This window comes from Maylandia zebra, linkage group LG18 (genome assembly GCF_041146795.1).
Source record: "Maylandia zebra isolate NMK-2024a linkage group LG18, Mzebra_GT3a, whole genome shotgun sequence".
Lineage (NCBI taxonomy): Eukaryota > Metazoa > Chordata > Actinopteri > Cichliformes > Cichlidae > Maylandia > Maylandia zebra.
Window position 1 is genome coordinate 35,548,466 of NC_135184.1, and position 20,778 is coordinate 35,569,243.

The 20,778-nt window shown below is 42.8% G+C and overlaps 1 protein-coding gene across 1 annotated transcript in view; it reads right to left on the reverse strand.

Annotated features, from left to right (window-relative positions):
* Positions 1 to 19,027, reverse strand: part of LOC101475564 (cadherin-6) — a 54,714-nt gene extending 35,687 nt beyond the window's left edge. The window contains exons 1-2 of the mRNA XM_076876627.1: positions 18,798 to 19,027; positions 12,080 to 12,419 (exon numbers count right to left, since the gene is read on the reverse strand). Of these exons, the coding sequence (XP_076732742.1) occupies positions 12,080 to 12,301 (222 nt within the window). The 5' untranslated portion in view covers positions 12,302 to 12,419; positions 18,798 to 19,027. The remainder of the gene's footprint in view (positions 1 to 12,079; positions 12,420 to 18,797) is intronic.
* Between the last annotated feature and the right edge of the window lie 1,751 nt (positions 19,028 to 20,778).

Sequence of the window (20,778 nt, forward strand, 5' to 3'; positions counted from 1 at the left end):
GGAGCACTAGGTGCGGTGACTCCCAAGCTAGGCGAGTGGCTCCAGCAGATCCCGGGAATAACATCGGAGATCTCTGTCCAGAAGAGCGCAGTCCTGGGAACAGCTAAGATACTGCGCAGGACCCTCAAGCTCCCAGGCCTCTGGTAGAGGACCCGAGCTTGAAGGATAAACCGCCCGCAGGGGTGTGCTGGGTGTTTTTTTTAACACACACACACACACACACACACACACACACACACACACACACACACACACACACACACACACACACACACACACACACACACACACACACACACACACACACACACACACATAAAATATTGGTCAGATTTATTTCACTTAAAATGATTTAAAAAAATTGAAACCAGCGAATTAAACTGCAGTTTTAGCGACAAAAGAATGAACCTGGATGGAACTGGACATGTGCTGTTTGAGTTTGAGTCAAATGAAACCCAGTTGATACCTTAACCTGCAACTTTTCCTGCTCTAACTTTTCTTCCTTGAATCAGGTTACAGTGCATCACCCCTTCACTCTCTGCCTGTGTCCTTTGTGCTGCTCCTCACCTTTTTTCTCTTGTTTCTTTGCCTTGGTTCTTTTGTTCTACCTGTCCTCCTGCCCTTAATTGTTCACTCTTCACACCACACAATATACATCTCCTCAGTTCCTTCTGTTCTTTCCTCGCTGTATGTCCTCCAGTCGTTCCCTCTCTCCTTTTGATCCTTGCTACCTTTTCTGTCCAGCAGTGTTCAGTCTGAGTCCATCTGTCAGTCTGCAGGGCTGCAACACCGCCATACTTTCACAAGCCGATAAAGCCTGCAGACATTTCAGCACAGCACATTTCCAGAGCAGAGTATGTGTTATGGACTCTGTGGTGTCCCACAGACATGAAAGATGCTGCAGTCTTTCATGTTTCTTCACAATCATCGTCGCTGTAACGATGCTACCATATTCATTAGATGTCACAAAACATTTTCTGCTTACTGTTATATCTAACAGTGCCTGGCTTTCTCTATTGAATGTCTCTCTTAATTCTATGTTTGGGTTCATGGATGTCTCTGGATGAATGGAGCACTCACAAGTACAAAGCGCCATGTGTTCGAATAGTGGGGGAATATTGGGATTTGGCTTCCGGACATGGAACTGGATTAGAATAGGATGTAGGCAGCCAAGTGCTGTTTGCTGTTTCACATGGACCAGGATGATGAAAGCATCATCAGAGTACATCTGTAGGTAAATCCACTACTGTGTAACTTCATATTAAAATAAATATTTAAATACATACATAAGTAAATAAATAAATAAATAGGTAAATGTCAGCACTCTTTGACATCAGAGATACAAAACATGAATTTCTGCATAACCATATTTTGGCTGTTTTACCCTCCTCCCTGTTCATCTGTATTTGAACCATATCCAAAGCACCCAGCAGGCCACCTGCAGGGAAGGCGGCACCACAGCGGGGCGTAAAAGTCTACTGACGCTGCCTTGGTCCTTGCTCGTTTATTTCCAAACTTATTTTGGTTTTGTGCTGTCAGACAGCAGCAGGCTTCATACAGAGCACCACAATACCTGCAGGCTACGAGCTACTGATCAAACAGCAAAGCTCCAACTGTCATCATGCACTGTGAGTTACCCTCACTGAAAGGCCTACAAGTTGTATTTGTTAAACAGAGCAGCCAGTTAGATGGCAAATCCCCATATAATCCTACTGTCTATGTACACGCTAAGTGAACTGTGAAAGTGCTGTGGTCCATTTTCCAAGCACAGTGTCACTGAGGCTGCTTTTAAATGAAGAGATGGTGTCGAACATTAGGCCTGGGGACCAGACTCAAAACCTCCACCTCCAAAGAAATGTCAGCAGGAGTCCGAACTGCAAAAGAAGCGTGTATTCTCTGAAAAGTGGTTACAGGAGGTGAGCTGGCTTCAAACAAATGATGAATGCACAGAGATGTGGTGCAGAATATGCTGTGAAAATCCCACTCTAGCAGACAAAAACACTGCCTTTTATATGTACGCAAACGCGCGTTGCAACTTCTTATCTGGTGCGCGTCTTTTATTTTGACAGCGAATGCGCACCTGCGGACCACTTATGTGCACCCCTGCTTATAACTATGACTCTTACAAGTGTGGTATGTATTGTCAACAAAGAGATACAATGGTCAACAAATCACATGCTCAGACATTCCGCTGCAATCCAAGAAAACTCAGGAATAAATTAGAAACAAAGTAACAGAGCTCTCTGTCTGGAAACCAGGGGCGGAGCGTGGGGGTGGCTTACTGGGCTTAAGCCCGGGTTGTTTTGTCAGAAGCCCGGGGTCTTTAGGAGTGTAATTTTTTCATAGTTAGATGCCTGTCTGACAACTGTATAAAACAAAAACTACACACAATATTCGAAGCACATAGTGCACACTGTGGGAATTTACGACTGTGCGTGAATCCCCCCTGATATTGGTATGATCCGAGCTCAGGCACTAAGCTACTGAGCGAGGGGGCGGGGCAGCTGCTGCCTGTGAGTGCGCTGTTGGAGAAACGGAGCCAGCCATACTAAGGAGAGCTTAAGTTTGACCAGGTACCAAAGCAAATCATTCGTACCATACAAATAATGTAAATATGACGGTGCATCACGAAAGATTGATATCAAACTGATCACTTGACCCATGTTACGTTACGTTACTTGCTCTTCAAGTGAATCAACAAATGGTGAAACTAAAAGCTGAAAAAATGTTATTTTTTTTTAGAGTCTTAGCTTACGTGTTCAAAGGAGCTTGCAAAGAAAAGTGTCTGGACTTCTTTAAGTTGCTTGAAGACGTTTCACCTCTCATCCGAGAAGCTTCTTCAGTTCTAAGGTCAAATGGTGGAGAGTCCCGGATATAAACCTAGTGGGAGTTTCCCCCCACAGAGGGACAAAAGGACCCCCTGATGATCCTCTAATCACCTGAGCCAAGGTGTGAAACTGGGCGTGGGTCCCAATTAGGGCTGCTACAAACGATTATTTTGATAGTCGACTAGTCAGCGATTACTTTTGCGATCTGTCGACTAATCAGATCATCATCCATTGAACATAAACCATACAGCTTATTGCACCAGCAGCATCTGCTCTTATATAACTATCATTAGCTTACAGCTTGAAGTGTTTAAGGTATGTGCTAACTAAAAATAAAGACAAGATGATAGTTTATTAAATTTTAATGAAATTTGCAGATTGTTTCGGTGGAGTTTAATAAACTCCTTGCTATCTAAAATATAACAGGACACCGGAGTAGATTCTCACACTTCTGATGATCAGCTGTCTGCTTGACGTTTATTCAGCTGTGTAAAAACTATAACTTTAATCTCATCCAAACAGATTTACTCAGGAACAAATAAAACACTGAAAAAAGCCAAACAACATTTTTAAGTTATCTAAGTGACTTATATATCATGTTTAACCTGAGTAGTGAAAGACGGCGGTGGGTTTGAAAATGATCTGCTGGGAGTCCGGTGTTCTCACGGCTCTAGTGAGCCTAGCCCCCGGCTAGCTATTGAGCTAGTGGGTAACAGATGCCTCCGAAAACGTCGGCGCGCTTTTGAAAATATGTGGTGTCTTGATAAACTGAGCAGACATTTGAGGTTTACACAGCTACATTCAAGCCTGAAAATATGTTAAACGTTTATTTTATGACCCAGAAAGAATAATAAGAATAATATTAAAACTAACTAGCTGCCGCCATTGTTGGAAACTAAGCAGGGCCGCGATGGGCCGCGCTATGAATTCTGGGACACAGTTTCTTCTTCTTTGGTGTTTAACAGCAGCTGGCATCCTTGAACATGCAGTGCTGCCATCTTCTGTTTCAGTCCATTATTACACTCTTAAATCTTACTACTTATTCCTGCGTCTTTTGTGATCTTACAAAGCTTCAAACGACGCGTCGACTATTAAATTAGTCGTCGACGTTTTTGATAGTCGACGTAATCGTGACTAGTCGACTAATCGTGGCAGCCCTAGTCCCAATCAGCCAGAGTTTCGGGTGAGCTCATTGTGAAACCTGGCCCCACCTTATCATGCGAATTCCTGAGGTCAGATGGCCCAGGATGTGAGTGGGCATTAAGGCGTCTGGGAAGGGATCTCAAAACTGGATTATAGATGGCAGAGAGTTGGTGTCGTAAACCCCCGCCTCTGTTCAAAGATGGTCGCTCACAGTGGACATAGATGGCTTCTTTCACTCCTCTTTCGAACCATCTGTCCTCTCTGATGGAGAGAGGACATCTGACCTGTCTAACATGTAAAGGCAACTCATTCCACAATTTTGGTGCTGCCACAGCAAACGCCCGATCCCCTCTGAGCTCACGATTAGTCCTGGGCACGCTCAGGAGGAGCTGGTCTGCCGACCTGAGGGACCGGGAAGGTATGTATGGATGAAGAAGCTCAGAGAGGTACAGAGGGGCAGCATTGGACAAACATTTAAAAACAAATAAAAGCAGCTTAAAATGGATCCTAAACTGCACGGGCAGCCAATGAAGTGAATATAAAACTGGGGTGATATGCTCGTATCTACGAGTGCCAGTTAAAAGGCGTGCAGCAGCATTCTGGACTAACTGCAGTCGAAAAACAGAAGATCGACTCACCCCAAAATAAAGAGAATTACAGTAATCCAGCCGAACGGTTACAAAAGCGTGGATTACTGTTTCAAATTGCTGTCTCGTAAGAAAGTGCTTAATTTTGGCCAGTTGCCTCAGATGAAAGAAACTAGACCTTACAACCAACCCGATCTGGCTTTCAAGCTTAAGCTCAGGATCCATTTTAAAACCCAGATTAACAATCTCTGGTTTACAGAATGATTTCAGGGATTGCAAATCAACACACGGAACAGCAGTGGAGGCAGGTCTGAACACCATTACTTCAGTTTTAGAACCATTAAAACAAAGAAAGTTTAGCGCCAACCACGACTTGATGTCCTCCAGACATGTTTGTAAACGATTTACAGACGACCCATCTTTCTTTTTAAGAGGAACATAAATCTGGCAGTCATCTGCATAACAGTGAAACGAGAGTCTGTGTTTTCTAAAAATTGAGCCCAATGGAAGTAAATAAAGTGAAAACAGGATAGGGCCCAGAATGGAACCCTGTGGTACTCCATGAGACAACGGAGCTCGGGAGGACTCACAGTTTCCTAAGCGAACTGAAAAGGTTCGGTTTGTTAAGTAAGACCTGAACCATTTCAGAGCCACACCTGTTATACCGACACACTGCTCCAAACGTGAGATTAAAATTTCATGGTCTACAGTGTCAAATGCAGCAGTTAAATCGAGTAAAATAAGAATGACACTTTCACCAGAATCACATGATAAAAATATATCATTAAAAATTCTTAAAAGTGCTATGCATTGCTTTAAAACCCATCCATCCATCAATTCGCTTCCACTTATCCTTTTCAGGGTCGCGGGGGCGCTGGAGCCTATCCCAGCTGTCCAGGGCGAGAGGCGGGGTACACCCTGGACAGGTCGCCAGTCTGTCGCAGGGCCAACACACAGGGACAGACAACCATTCGCACTCACATTCACTCCTAATGGCAATTTGGATTTTCCAATTAACCTATCCCCACAAGCTGCATGTCTTTGGACGGTGGGAGGAAGCCGGAGTACCCGGAGAGAACCCACGCAAACACGGGGAGAACATGCAAACTCCACACAGAAAGACCCCGGCCTGATGGTGGAATTGAACTCAGGACCTTCTTGCTGTGCGGCAACAGTGCTAACCACCGTGCCACCGTGCTGCCTGCTTTAAAACCAGATTGAAAAATCTCCTGAACATTTTGTGCATTCAAGTATGAGATCAATTGGTCATATACAATTTTTTCCAAGACTTTAGATAAAAAGGGCAGCTTAGATATTGATCTAAAGTTCTCAACAGCGTTTGTATCTAGCCCAGGTTTCTTAAGAAGTGGTTGCACAATTGCATCTTTGAAATTCTTTGGAACCACACCTGAAGTAAGGCTGCTATTTAAAATGGTTAAAATAGTTGGACCTATGGTAGAAAAAACTTTCAGAAAAAGGGGAGGGATAGGATCATAAGGTGAGCCTACAGGCTTTAAATGATCCACCACCTCCTGTAGCTGAGCAAGAGTAACCGACTCAAACTGTTGAAAGACAGCTGAGCAAACTGGAAGATCAGAGGGGTCAGATGTGGGCAAAATAATCTGCGCCCTAGCCGAGGCTACCTTGTTTATAAAGAAGTGCAGAAACCTTTCACACATTTCAAGTGAAGGCTCAAAACTAAGAGCAGAGGGAGAGCTTAAAATAGTCTCAATTGACTTAAACAATATGTGTGGTTTCTGATAATTCACCATAATAATGTTTGCAAAGTGTTTCCGCTTTGCTTCTTTTATTGTAAGCTGATATAAGGCCCAGCACTCTCTTAAACTTTGTAAAGAGACCTGTAAGTTATGTTCTTTCCATCTCCGCTCAGCCCTACGACATTCACGCCTCGCAGCACGGGTTTCATCGTTCAACCAGGGTTCAAGCTTTGTCTTAGGATGCTTAATTTTTACAGGGGCGACAATATCCAAGACAGTCTGACAAGTGGTATGAAACCAAAAACTGAGTTCCTCTACGTATTGGAGTGTCTCAGGAATGGAGAACTGATTATAGTAGGTGGAGAACCGTGCTGCCGTGGAAGAATTTAACAAACGAGATGTCTTTGCAGGGACAAGCCCCCTGAATTCATTTCTAGATAAAGAAATGTCAAACAGAAGCGGCATATGATCAGAGAAAACAGGATCGGAGACTTTCAGATTAAAAAACAGGCAATGAGTGGGCTAAAACCAGATCGAGAGTGTGGCCACACTGTTGCGTGGGTGCAGACACACATCGAACTAAATTAAAAGAATCAGTAAGATTCAAAAAGTCTTTAACCATGGACTACATATGTACCATAATTGTCGGGCTATAAGCCGCTACTTTTTGCACAAGCTTTGAACCCTGCAGCTTTTAGTCAGGTGCGGCTTTTCTATGGATTGTCCATGATTTTTGTCATATCGTAAGAGGATTTGTTTTGTTTGTTCCGCTGTTGTACGGCACTACGTTGCCTGGCGGAAGGATCGGGGTTCAAGAGTGGTATGTTAGTCACATGTCCGTCCGCCAGGCAACGTAGTGCCGTACGAAGTAGCTCGAAAAACAAACTTCAAAGTAGCGCTACGCGTTCAGCGGGAGGCGTGGATGATGAGCGGCGATAAACTTGCGAAAAGCAAGTTATGCCCAACTCCACCGGTGGATTCTGACAGCGTGGAAAAGTGTGAAAACATCCACGATCACCAACGGATTTTGAAGGGCTGGACTGCTGCATGATGGAGAGGAGGACACCGCCACGGCCCTTCAGAGGGTGTTCGACTCTGACACTGACAACGAAGATTTCTTTGGTTTTGAAAGTGACAACGAAGGAGAGAAGCTGAGAGTGGATGACGAAGCCACCCTGAGCCTGTTTGTATCCGACACTGGAGGAGAGGACTTTGGTGGTTTTAGAGCGCAGGAAGAAGAGAAAGATGGTGAATGACTGACTTTTCTTCTTGTTAAAGCTGTGTCACTGCACCTGAGCCTAAAAGGTAGTCCGGATCTATTTTTCTGGTGTGCTGTAGGTTATTGTTATGTACTACATGTGCAAATATGTACCCATAACTTGTTTTTCAAAATATTAATAAAAGTGATGTCTCCAAACAGCCATCTCTTTCCTGACAATTCCCTTTGTGCATATTCTCTTACATATGATGAGTCAACATTGAAACACCTGCGGCTTTTAGTCAGGTGCGGCTAATGTATGTACAAAACAGGATTTTCCCCTGATTTTAGCTTGTGCGGCTAATATTCAGGTGCGCTTTGTAGTCCGGGAAATACGGTAAATTAAAAGAATCAGTAAGATTCAAAAAGTCTTTAACCATGGGCTTATCTGGACAGCACACATGAATATTGAAATCCCCGACAATAAGAAAGGAGTCATATTTTATCGTGACTTCAGTTAGAAATGCAGCAAATTCCTTTATAAAGTCTTTACTGTATTTTGGGGCCCTGTATATTATTGTGCACCGTACAGGGGGAGAACAGGCTATTTCAAACAGTAACAGTTCAAAACTGGAAAAATAAAATTCCAATGAAACCTGCTTGCACTTGTAGCGATCTCTGAAGATAGTAGCTACTCCTCCACCTCGACCAGATCTGCGTGGGACATTAAAATAGCAGCAGTCCGAAGGCAAAAGTTCTGCAAAGGCGCTGGAATCAGCAGCAGTTATCCGCGTCTCAGTTAAGCAGAGAAAGTCCAAGTAGTGTGACAAAAAATATTGGATAAAATATTGGATAAAAGTCTTATTCGATACCGATCTGGCGTTTACCAGGCCAAATTTGGCCGGAGTTGAATAGTCACTAGACTTTGAAGCTCGCGCAACGTAACGCAGGTTTTGCATACTCACTCCGCGCCGCCGTGGACAGGGAGGCAGGGAGCGGCCGGGCGGGAACAGCCCAGAGCCAGCGAGCGGCACCAGACACTCATAGGACGGCCTACAAAGATGCCAGGGAAAAGGGGCGCGACAGGCAACGCCAGGGACAGCACAACCAAACGCCAGACAGGCCTTCAGTTTCACCAATCTCCCTTCACTAAAACTAAAACTTCCTTGCACAGATTCCATGTAGTTGGAAACTGAGCCCAACAATCGTCAGTCTGTGAGTACATTTTAAATGAAAGCTGTTGGCGTAATGATAACAGCAAATCCATATTTGCTTAGTATCAGGTTTTATGTTGTTAATACACCCAGACTATAGGGGGAGCTAGAGAGCTAGAGTGAGTTACCTCTGAGCGGACTGTGATGTGAAGTTTGTTTATATGTGAACCACAGTTCGATAAAATACCTTCTCTTCAAGTAACGGTGTCATTACTGAGAACCCACAACAACATAAAGAAACAAGACATGGTGTCAGAAGATGGACTTGAAGAAAGGTAGCGGACTAAAATATAGCAGTACTGAGGGATCTGCTCGAAATGTGACATTTGAGAGGCACAGATTCTTCACATGTGTACAGAAGACAGGGGAGACAATAGATCAGTATGTCACAGAGCTGCAGAACAGGAGTAAAACATGCAAATTTGGAGGACTGACAGACTCTTTGATAAAACACAGACTTGTGTGCGGGACTCCAGACAACGGTCTGAGAGAGAGGCTACTGAGAGAGGAAAATCTTGACCTGGAAAAAGCATTAACACTGTGCAGAGCAGCTGAAACAGTGAGGGCACAAGCTAAAGAACTGCTTAGTGACAGCTGCAGAGTGGATGCTGTCAATAAGAACACACACAGAGTCAATAAGGAGAGTGCTGCTGCTGAAATAAAAATGCAATTAAAGCCAGCAAACAGGGACAGAAAAGAAAAGACTTGTGGTCACTGCGGACTGCAACATCCTCCTAAAAAATGTCCAGCATATGGGAAGAGATGCAATAACTGTAACAAAAATAACCAGACAAATAACTAGACACTTCATCAGGATTTTGGCAACTGAAGCTGGACAAAGCAAGTTCAAAACTGTGCACGTTCAACAGCCCATTTGGTAGCAACAGATTACGGCGACTGCCATTCGGCATTGCTTCAGCACCTGAGGTGTATCACAAGACAATACACATGATCTATAAGCACCTAGAAGGAGTCGACGCGTCGATGGATGACATCATTGTGTGGGGAAGCACAAAAGCTGAACATGACATGAGACTGAGAAATATTCTTGAAGCAACCAGAAAAGCCAATCTGAAGCTGAACAAAGAGAAATGTCAGCTTGGGGCGAAGGAACTGACATTCGTTGGAGATATCCTGAGCAGTGAAGGCATCAGATCAGATCCTCAAAAGGTGTCTGCAATTGAAAACATGCAGAGGCCGCAATGCAAGAAAGATGTGCAGAGATTTAATGGCATGATAAACTACATGGGAAAATTCGTACCCAATCTCTCAGAAACTGAGACAGCTAACTGAAAGGAGAATCGAATGGGAGTGGAATCATGAACACGAGAAAGCATGGCGTGCCTTGAAAAAGCGGCTTACAAAAGAACCAGTTCTGAAGTTTTATGATCCAATGAGACCTATTAAGATCTCATCAGATGCATCACAGAGTGGGCTTGGAGCTGTTCTTCTGCAGAAGTATGATGAGTGGCAGCCTGTTGCATATGCATCGCGATCCATGACAGACGCAAAGACAAGATATGCACAGATTGCTCAGCATAACATACGCCTGTGAGAGATTTCACCAGTTTGTGTCCGGGCAGGCCATCAGCGTTGAAACTGACCACAAGCCACTGATAGCATTGTTCCAAAAACCACTAAATGACTGTCCGCTGAGAATCCAAAGAATGATGATCCGGCTGCAACGTTACACGCTTAACGTGATGTACACACCTGGCAAGCTGATGTACACAGCTGACACATTATCCCGAGCTGTTGATCCGAATGAGCCAGCAAACACCAAGATGGATGATGCAAGAGCATATGTGAGCATGGTCACAAGTGCACTTCCTGTTGCAGAAGGGAAGATGGAGCTCATCAGAACGGAGACAAGCAAAGATGGATCATTACAAGCACTGCGCAAAACCATCATAGATGGATGTCCCAGCTGTAAGCAACACTGCTCACCTGTTATTCAAGAGTATTGGAACTGCAGAGCAGAACTGTCTGTAGTGGATGATGTGATGTTCAAGGGAAGTAAAATTGTCATCCCAAAGAGCCTGCGAGGAGAGATGCTCAAAAAGATACACGCAGGGCATCTAGGCATGGAAAAATGTAAAAGGAGAGCACGTGAGGTGATGTACTGGCCACGGATTAATCAGGATGTGACAAATGAAGTGTCGAACTGTTCAACATGTCTGACATATCAAGCAAGAAATCCTGCCGAGCCACTAAAGCCGCACCCAGTGCCAGACCGGCCATATCAGAAAGTGGGGGCTGACCTCTTTGTGTCTGGAGGAAAGGACTATATTGTGGTCACAGACTGCTACTCTTTGTATCCACAAGTATGTAGACTGCAAACGACAACAGCAGAGGCTGTAATCACTTCGATGAAAGCCGTATTTGCACGACATGGTGTGTCAAGTGAAGTGTTCACAGACAAAAGCCTGCTAGTATACAACACAACGCCACTTGAGTGTGGTATGTCACCAGCACAGCTTCTTATGGGACGACGCCTGAGATCAAACCTGCCCATTCAGGATAATCTGCTTAAAACAAAGGAGGGAAACAGCGTGAAGAAGTTCAAGGAGCAACAGAAAGCAAAGCAGAAGTTCTATTATGACAGAGGAACTAAGAACTTACCTGAACTGCATGCTGGGGATCAAGTGAGACTCAAAGACAAATCCAACACATGGCACAGAAAGCGACAGTTCTAAAGGAAGATCAACCACGATCATACATCATTCAGACAGAAGATGGAGCTATGCTGAGAAGAAATCGCCGAGATCTTCTTAAGGGACCAGTAGTAGTGGAGCAGAGGTTGGAGGCTGCTGAACAACCCCAACACACACATGAGACACTATCACCTGAAACACCTACACATACACAAGAACAAACACTGAGAAGATCTGTAAGACAAGTGAAGCCACCTATGATCGACCAGATGTAATGTGTTGGCATGCTGTTTGGAAGATGATGTCATAGTATCTATGTAAGTTTCACTATGTTTGGTTACTAGTGTTGAACTGACCATGATTGTTGAAAACTAGTTGTGCTGTTAACATTAAATTGACAAATCCTGGTTTAACAAGTAAGAAAAACAAGAGACTGTTTAGGTTTGTGAAAGTAGCTATGTTATTTAATGTTATTGTTTTAAAAAAGGAAGACGCACTGACAGAGGCGAGGTGACACATGTGAACTACAGTTCGATAAAATACCTTCTCTTCAAGTAACAGTGTCATTACTGAGAACCCAGAACAACAATAAGAAACAACACAGTTGGTACAGTATCCCTGATACTGCACTGTGATCAGCTGTGGTAAATCATTATGCTTTCTGCTAATTAAGAGAATTTCATTTAATTTGGGAATATGTCATCCTGAGTGTACCTTAACGGAAGCACAGATCTTACCTTGCCAATATACTGGTAGTCAGAGCCTGTATACTCCTCCTGCAGGAAAAACTGGTTCCACATCCAGCCTCGCCTCACTCGTTTCAGCAACTTCTCTCCTCTGATGGCTGCTTCTATTCCCTCTCCATCTGCTATGTGTGTCCTCCGTCCATTTAAAGCCAGTGCATCATCAAGGGTCAGGCAAATACAGAGACAAACAATGCCCAGGATAATATTCCTCATCTTTGTGATGGAGATGTAGAAGTCACAAATGTTCTATCTTCCCAGCTGGCTCACTCCAAACTGGCAGATGGGTCTATCTGTCATAGTCCTTCCAGTTTTGACTGACAGTGGAAAGGATCTGTAAATAAGTAAATACAAACAAATGTCAATTCTGCATTTAATAACATTCATCCTGAGGGCAGTTCATCAACTTCTTGGCACTTTACGGCCCGATGTGGGAGTGCAGGATTTTGTTACACGAGCAGAAACAACAGAAACAAACGCTGTCTGCAGCTAACATTTTCAAACATAGGCGTGAAAGCAGAGTTCCTGTTATTCCAGCATGCACTGCACTCTCATTCACTACGCAGGGAAAATGCTGAGGTCACACGGTACTCTGCTCAATGCCTGTACACCCATAAGCCTTAGTTATGGCAAAAACACAGTTCTTAGTCACATATTGTGTTTTTCTTTCCAAGCTTTCACTTCCAGCAGGTGATCTGTGCAGTGACAACACTAAGTGTGAAATTAGTGCTTCATCTGAAAATAACTTCTGTCTGTAAACAGGATGCTCAGGTCTAATTATTGGTTTAAATTGACAAAAAGCCTTATAACCTATCCTTACATTTGACCTGAGAGGTGGCTCAAGACCTTTGCACAGCACTTTAACTATTTGAAACTGAAATGAATCAATCAAAAATCAGCCCATTTAACTGAATTTTACAGCATTCGGTTTGCTTTGGGAGTGTGGGATATTTAGCTCACTGCTCCTTGTACAACCGTCAAAATCATTGTTGGTAGGTGTGGGACTTCACCAAGGTTTTCCTATTTCACCAACTCTGTTCATTATTTGTACAGCCAAAATCAACTCATCATGTCTGATGAAGCTACCAAAACTACAATAACGTCGAGCTTGCACTGGGGTGATCAGCAGCAGAGTGCGAAGCCGCCGAGGTTCTTGGTCAGTTAAGGGTAAAGTGCCCTCTCCAGGTAAAGAAAGGTGGTTTGTTGGTGGTGGGGTCACCACCACGGCAGGTACCGTGGTTACAAGGAGCCATCAGGCTGAAGGAGGAGTCCTCTTGGGCTTAGCCCGTGGGATTTTGGAAGCAGCCAATAGGTACGGGCAGGCCAAGCAGAATGTGTCTTGGCCAGCGACTGAATTAGAAACTCGGGTGTGGGAGGAGTTTGGAGAGGCCATGGAAAACCCCTTTCAAACCGCCTCGAAGGGATTCTGGTAAAGTGTCAAGCAACTTAATAGGGGAAGGTGGTGCTCTACCCACACTGTGTATAGTGTGTGTGGAGTGCTGCTGACTTCACCTGAGGATGTCACGAGGTGGAAGGAATTCTTAGTGAAATATTTTAATCCCATGTTTTTCCCCCAAATCTGAGTCGTTTTGATACCTGATCTAAATATTTGAAAACAAAGTGAATGGTCCAAAAAGACAAACTCCTGTTCAAACGACCAAGTTTTTGGTTACATAATAAGTCCATTCTTTCCCCGGAGCATGAAAAGACTGCAGCAGACACAGACCTGCTCGTATGCACAGCAAACACACTGATGTGGATCTATGTAAGCAATCTGCAACTGTTGGCCTGATGCTGAAAAACATACTGAATATGCACACTCATATGTTTTAATATAAATAGTATATTTTACTTCACTTTTGATAGGGCTGTAGTATTTTGTACACTTAAAAACTGATTTGATAAAGCCATGCGCACTCATTGTCATGGTTGGCTGTGTGGCAGGCAGGCAGGAGTGGTGGACCCAAAATGCAGGACTCTTAGGAAACGAGGTTTCAACTGAAAATGCAGCTTTATTGCTGGAACAAAACTTCAACACAAAATAAAACTCACAAAAGCAAACAAAACTCTAAACTGAGGTGCAGGAGGACTGGAAATCATGAACACACAGCAAGTTGCGGGTACGACGCAACAGGGAGCACAGGAAAACACAGGGCTTAAATACACAGGGGAGTAATCAGGGAATGGGCAACAGGAGGGAGACACAGCTGGGAGAAATTAGGCTAACAAGACAGGAGAAAGGTAAAACTGAACACATTGACATGAGACATGAACTTTCAGAATAAAACAGGAAACTAACAGACACAGAGAACCAGAACGGACACTGAACTTGGCAGGCAGACTCACGAGCAGACACAGTGACACCATGGACAGACAGAGGGAACACAGGCAGAATAAACAAGAATATAGAAGAATATAAAGAAACACAAAACACCGAGTCCTCAGACTCAGGACCATGACGATCACGTTGAAGGATCTAGAAGGAACGCTTACACAGCAAATAGTCCACTGAAAGGAAACGTGCTTTTATCATTTATCAGGCCCCATCAGACCGATCGTCATCGGACTAATCCATGAATCACTGGTGTTGTGCGTTGGCCTTGCAGAGCTTAATTTGGATGATAATGTAACCACATCAGTTCTTGTGTTCAGCACTAGAGTGCAGCCCTGACAAGCAAGACTAGTTATCAGCTATTGTAATAACTCAGTGTTGATACAGTTGAACAGAGTCGTGTCAGGTAAAAATGTTTTCCTTTCCTGCACACTGAAAATGCTTTGAGACGACACCGCTGAACTGAACAAATTCAGCATTAAGTCATTAACTTTTAAATGTCCTGGTCACTGTTGCCCTCTCTCTGACGTCCTCTGCCTAATGCAGCCTCCATTTGTCCTATTAGGTTGCTACTATATGAATAAGCCTGAATTGAGCCTGGTGGAGAACACACACAGACTCATTGATTCTGACTGGACATCAGCCATTATTACACAGTGAAGAAACCTGGAGCTCTCAGGTTTTACCGCTCAAATGGATTTGCCCATTGTCTAACTATTCTAGTGTATGTAGGAGTGTGTACCAGTCACCGAGGGGTACGGCGCATGTGCAAACATCGAAGTCAAACTAACCAACAACCATCTATGACTTTATTCTTCTTCTAATATCTTCATTGCTTCTTGACTAAAAGAGAAAAGTTACAAATTCACAGCTTACCACACATAATCTCATCTCAATCTGGATATTCCAAATCAAGAGATGATGAAGAAGCCTGCATCTAAGTGATTAAAGTAACTGTTAGTGAATAGCAGCTTAACTGTGTGTGATGATCAAAGTAACAGTTACACTGGAATGTGCTTCCTCTTTCATCCAGAGGAGCTTTGAAACAGACAGGTTAGTGCTGGAGAAACATCATGTCACAGGGCTTAAATACACAAATGCCAGTGCAGAAAGTGAGTGCTATAAAAGGAGACAAATAATAAAGAAATTGCATTCAGATTACAAGAGGAGAAGCTAGTGGAGCCTTCCTGCCCACTATTACTCACATACTGCAGAAACAAGCAGCCAACATCCTCCTAAAAGCAGACTTCAAATAAACACTTTGGTTTTTAATTAGACAAGCACCAACGGGAATTTTTTTGTTACCCCCCAATAACAATTTTTTCTTAATTCTTTCTACAGATGATAACTGGCAGCATATATTACTAGTACAACAAAAGACCTGCAGTAACACCTGCAGTACATTACAGGATCTTCTCTGTCCTGTCTGGAAGCTTTTGCAATCAGAATTATGACTGTTTGCTTCTCCAGGATGAGTCTATAAATTCTTTGCAGGCTCCTCTTCTTCGTGTGTTTCTTTTACCTGTTTATTTATTCATTTCCATTTGTGTTATTTCAGTTATAACATTATATATGTTGCATGACTAAGTCTGAGCTGACAGGCAGGGGGGGAAAGGGATGGGGGAGAAAATATAATAAACGCACAGAGCACAACACAAACATACAGTACGAATTTATAGAGTAACCCCCCCCCCACACACACACACACACACACACACACAAGGAAGGACAGGTCGCAGTACAGCCAGCAAAGCCACGTGAACGGCCCTACACACTGAATCTTCTCTCACTTACACAGTGGTAGGTGAAGAGCTTATTGGAAAAGTGTCCGCTACAGAGACTTCATCGAGATATTAGTCAAACCTTTAAATGACAAAGTCCATACAAATCAAACGTCAACCAGGCTCACAACGTGGGTCACACACACACACACACACACACACACACACACACACACACACACACACACACACACACACACACACACACACACACACACACACACACACACACACACACTGTCCTTGAGAGTATGAAGTATGAATAAACCATATATGCACCTTGAATTTAGACTCTTGATTGACAGATTTTTAAGGGGAACTTTTTTAAATCAGCGGTCTCCATCCTTTTTTGTGCCACAGATCGGTGTAATGTCAGACAATATTTTCACGGACCAGCCTTTAAGGTGTGGCGGATAAACACAACAAAATAAAATGATACGAATGAGACAAAAACTGTGGTATTTTGTAAATATAATAATAAATTCACTGTGTAATTGTGTAATTTTATTAGCAGCGTCCTCCTGAAATGCACCAACAACATTGAGAGTAACATCCTCCTCTCTGCCCCTTAATGCCCTCTGGTCGCTATGGTAACGCATAAATATTTCTTTCAAAATAAGACGCACAACTACAACATGGGAAAAGACCCAGGGAAACCGAGTTAACGATAAAAACCCTGAAAATCATAAATTTCAAGTCTCTCCCGGTACCAACGTGGGATTTATGGTGTAGATAGCTATGTTGCAAGGCAATGTAGAAAGTATGAGGTACAACCAGTCCGTGGGCCACTCTTGCTTGTGCCAGCTGCAGAGAAGAGCAAGGTTATAACATAGAAAGAGCTGAAGTGAAACCTGTTTTTTTTTTTATCGTTGAAGGTTTATTCAAGGCTCTTCCCGGTGAACTGTTGCTAACATTATTACCACATGATATGACAGAGGTAGGCTGAACAGCTTGCTCACATCTCCCCAAGATGCCAAACCAGAGGTCAAGAGGACAAGCTTTTCTTGTTACAAAACGGTTGTGGTATTCTGCTGTTATATTCAGGAGGTTGTGCAAAATGACAGTACAACACAGAATTTCATTGAGGAGCTGTACCTGATTCAAATCCTATTTTCACATCCGTAAAGGACAGAGAGCAGCATCCTTTTTTATTCTCTCTAATCTGGCTTTGATGAGCAGCAGTATTTGCAAACGCAGCATACTACACCCAGAGAGCTGTAATTGGAGGAGCTGTCAAGCAAGCCAAGAAGAAAGCTGATGTTGTCTTCAAACAACAGTTTACCAGCTCTCGTCCTGACAGATGCAGCTGAAAACCTGTCAGAGTAAAACTGTTCTGAATGCTCTCTGCAGTGTGTTAGAAGCTGCTGTTCCAGAGTTCTCTGGAGCCAACTGTTCTCGAGGTCTTGTACAACAAACACATTCACACTGAATACACTGAAGACGCTGAGTCAATGAATCAGCTTGAAAAGGGAGCATAGAAACACGCGCTCTATATCGAAAAGGGCTGATCAAGATGATTTTTGATCTACTCGATCATTAAATACCACTGTGTGACCCAAACCTGGCAACATGTTCAGTCTGAGAAAACACACACATTTAGCATTGTCTTCTGTCCAAACGCTGATGGACTGGATCTTATATAGTGCTTTTCTAATCTATACAACTTGCCTCATTCACCCAATTAAACAAGCACTTTCTTTTTCCAAGTGCTTTTGATATAACGTCCACACTCATTCGTGCTCTGATGGATGCATCTGAGAGGTTAGTAACACAAACATCCACAGCAAATTAGCAAAGGAATAATATTGTATTCAGTGAGCGGGATAATCCAACTACTGTAATTAGATCCGAACTTTATCAGAGGAAGTAGTGATAGAGACTCTGCTACAGTCTGTGTAGGAGTTTCTGCCCTGAGAAACCACAATGACCGAAACAACGACTAACGCTACATCATTAACGTTGTAGTGTCTTTCAGAGATTATATAATATACATATTATACTTCTAAGTTCACAGTCACTAAACATAAAGTTCAGCACACATTAACATAGATAATAACATCTTATAGATGAAGAAGCAGAAAACCAATTCTTAAACAAACTTCCAGAACCGTAAAGAACAATGTCAGAAGCATCTTCTTTTATTTCACTGTACCTGTCGGGTTTACCACTGCGCTGGTCTGTGACCCACACCTGTTTAATCCTATTAGTCTAACAATTCAAGATTATTTTTTTAAAGGTTTTTTACATTAGATATGAAATCTGTGGTCTAGCGTGGACACAGAGTCCACAGGAATAAAGCGGAGAATATATGAAACAAACGCGTTTTGTTGGTGTTTATTCAAACAGACGAAATAAAAGCTGCTGATGTTTACGGTCAGAATTTATCGTCACTGTTACCAAACAGCCAAACGGAGCGCGCGCGTGCCTGCTGCTCGCGGCTAAAGCCCAAATTAAATCACGCATCTTCTGCCAGCTTGTAAAGGGTCCACGCTCAGCCTGCTGTGGAAAAAACACCAAACTCAAAGTGTTCAAATAGACACGAACACCTCAGCTTTCCGTGTTGTCTCAACCTGTTGTAAAAAGACCCGGTGGCACTTACCGCTGTGTGCGGAGCGTTCAGAAGGACAGTGACTGTAACGGAAACGGAGTGCTGTTCCCCGCGTGTGCAGCGTCTCTCTGCGTGGAGGCTCTACCAACCCCACTCATCAGCTCAGCAAACTGAGGGTTTACAATATCTCCTGATTGGTCATTACAGTCCCGCGTGTGTACGCTCACGTGCACATGAACATGAGTTAACCAAGCAGCAGAAAACCATTTCATCCAGCCGTAATTTCACGGCCCGGTTTACCGCATTGTTACAACAATCCTGTCAAATCTGTGTTAATAAGAAGACTCACAGCTTGAAGGACGGCATTACTGAGAATTACTGAGCTGTGATACGTCTGCTGGTTTAAAAGATGTTATTGGGCCCCAAATCTACTCTGTAAAAACAACAACTGTAATTTAAGAGAATATCTCATATAAATGTACAGAATTTTTCTAAGTAAAATAAAAAGTAATTAAAAAATTGCGAAAAAAAATGGTACCTGTGAATAAACATGATTTTCACATTTTTATGGAAAATGTATTTATTTTTATACAAAAAAGACTAAAAATTATGGTTGCAAGATTAACATAATTTTACAGCTATTTTTATTTAAAAGATAAAACTTAACTTGTAGTTTTATGCTGTACATACATAAAATTGATACACTGGGTGTAAAATGACACAAAAATGACAGTAAAATAAGTTTCTGTAATTGGGTTTTTTCATTAGTTAATGGATATTTTGTGTAATTATAGACGTTGAATGGGGAAAATGGCATGAATGTTTTTATAATTATATCACATCTACAAGAATTAAGTTAAAAGGTATGACTGTGGTAATTAACAAAATTGGTAAAATTACAAAAAAATAATAAATTAGAAATGCATAATCTACATTAGTCTGAAGATTTCAACATATGATGCCTGCTTAAATAAACCAGATGCAGTAAGTATACACACGTTTCATGTAAACATTATCTGCAACCTTCTCTTTGGCTTTAACTCAAATAATAAAACATTTCAGTGACATAAAAAAATGTAAATTTTAATCTTATGTACTGTACAGCCTATATATATTTAAGCCTATAATAAGCAAGTAGCCCAATAAGTATAAAAAGCAGACAATACTGCATATAGTAATAAAGGTGTCAGAGAGGAGGAGAGAGGAAGTCATCCACAACCGTCTGCACCCCCAGCCCATGGACCACTCGGAACTTAAAAGGCTGTAAAGCCAAATACCACGGTGTGATCCGGGCGTTGGCATCCTTCATGCAATGGAACCACTGCAGCAGAGCGTGGTCCGAACAGAGGGTGAAGGGGAGGCCCAGGAGGTAATAGCTAAGGGAGTCTGACATCTGGATGGCTAGCCACTCGTTTTCCACGGTGCTGTACCTGGCCCCGTCAGGAATATAAGGAATATTTGAGGCTCTATGGGAGTTTGCTCTGCTTTGCTCAGCAAGAAGTCGGACTCATTCTTGGTGGGTGTTGTTCTATGCCAGGGCTGTCCTTATTAATAAATTCTGTTCATAGTTTTCAGGGCCAGAATTTTGAGGCATATCGTATTTAGGTGGCAAACTGGTGCCCTCAGAATCTCATCTGTACTCTGAGAATCTCAGAAGTGCTTTTGTTGGCTTCGTCAGGAGGCAGCCAACAAGCTGCTGCCCCACAAGGAGGAGTTTGTTCCTCCAAATACATTTCAGGAGGTAGTTTGGGAGAATGGGGTCTGGGCCTTTCTCCTTATTTGTGACTTGGCCCCAGATAAGGAGAAACATAGACAGACGGATAGAATGATGCTAAGAGCGGGATGCAAAATATACAAATTCTACAGAAGGTTCCACAGAAGCCCTGTAACAGACCAGTCTGTAAATGGGACAACATTAAAACTAGCATTAATAAAATGTATCAGAAAATCCCAGTGTTTGTTTTTTTGTTTCAGCTTTTATCTTTCAGCCCCACTTTTTTTTTTTGCTACCAAAATCAAGAGGCACGACAGT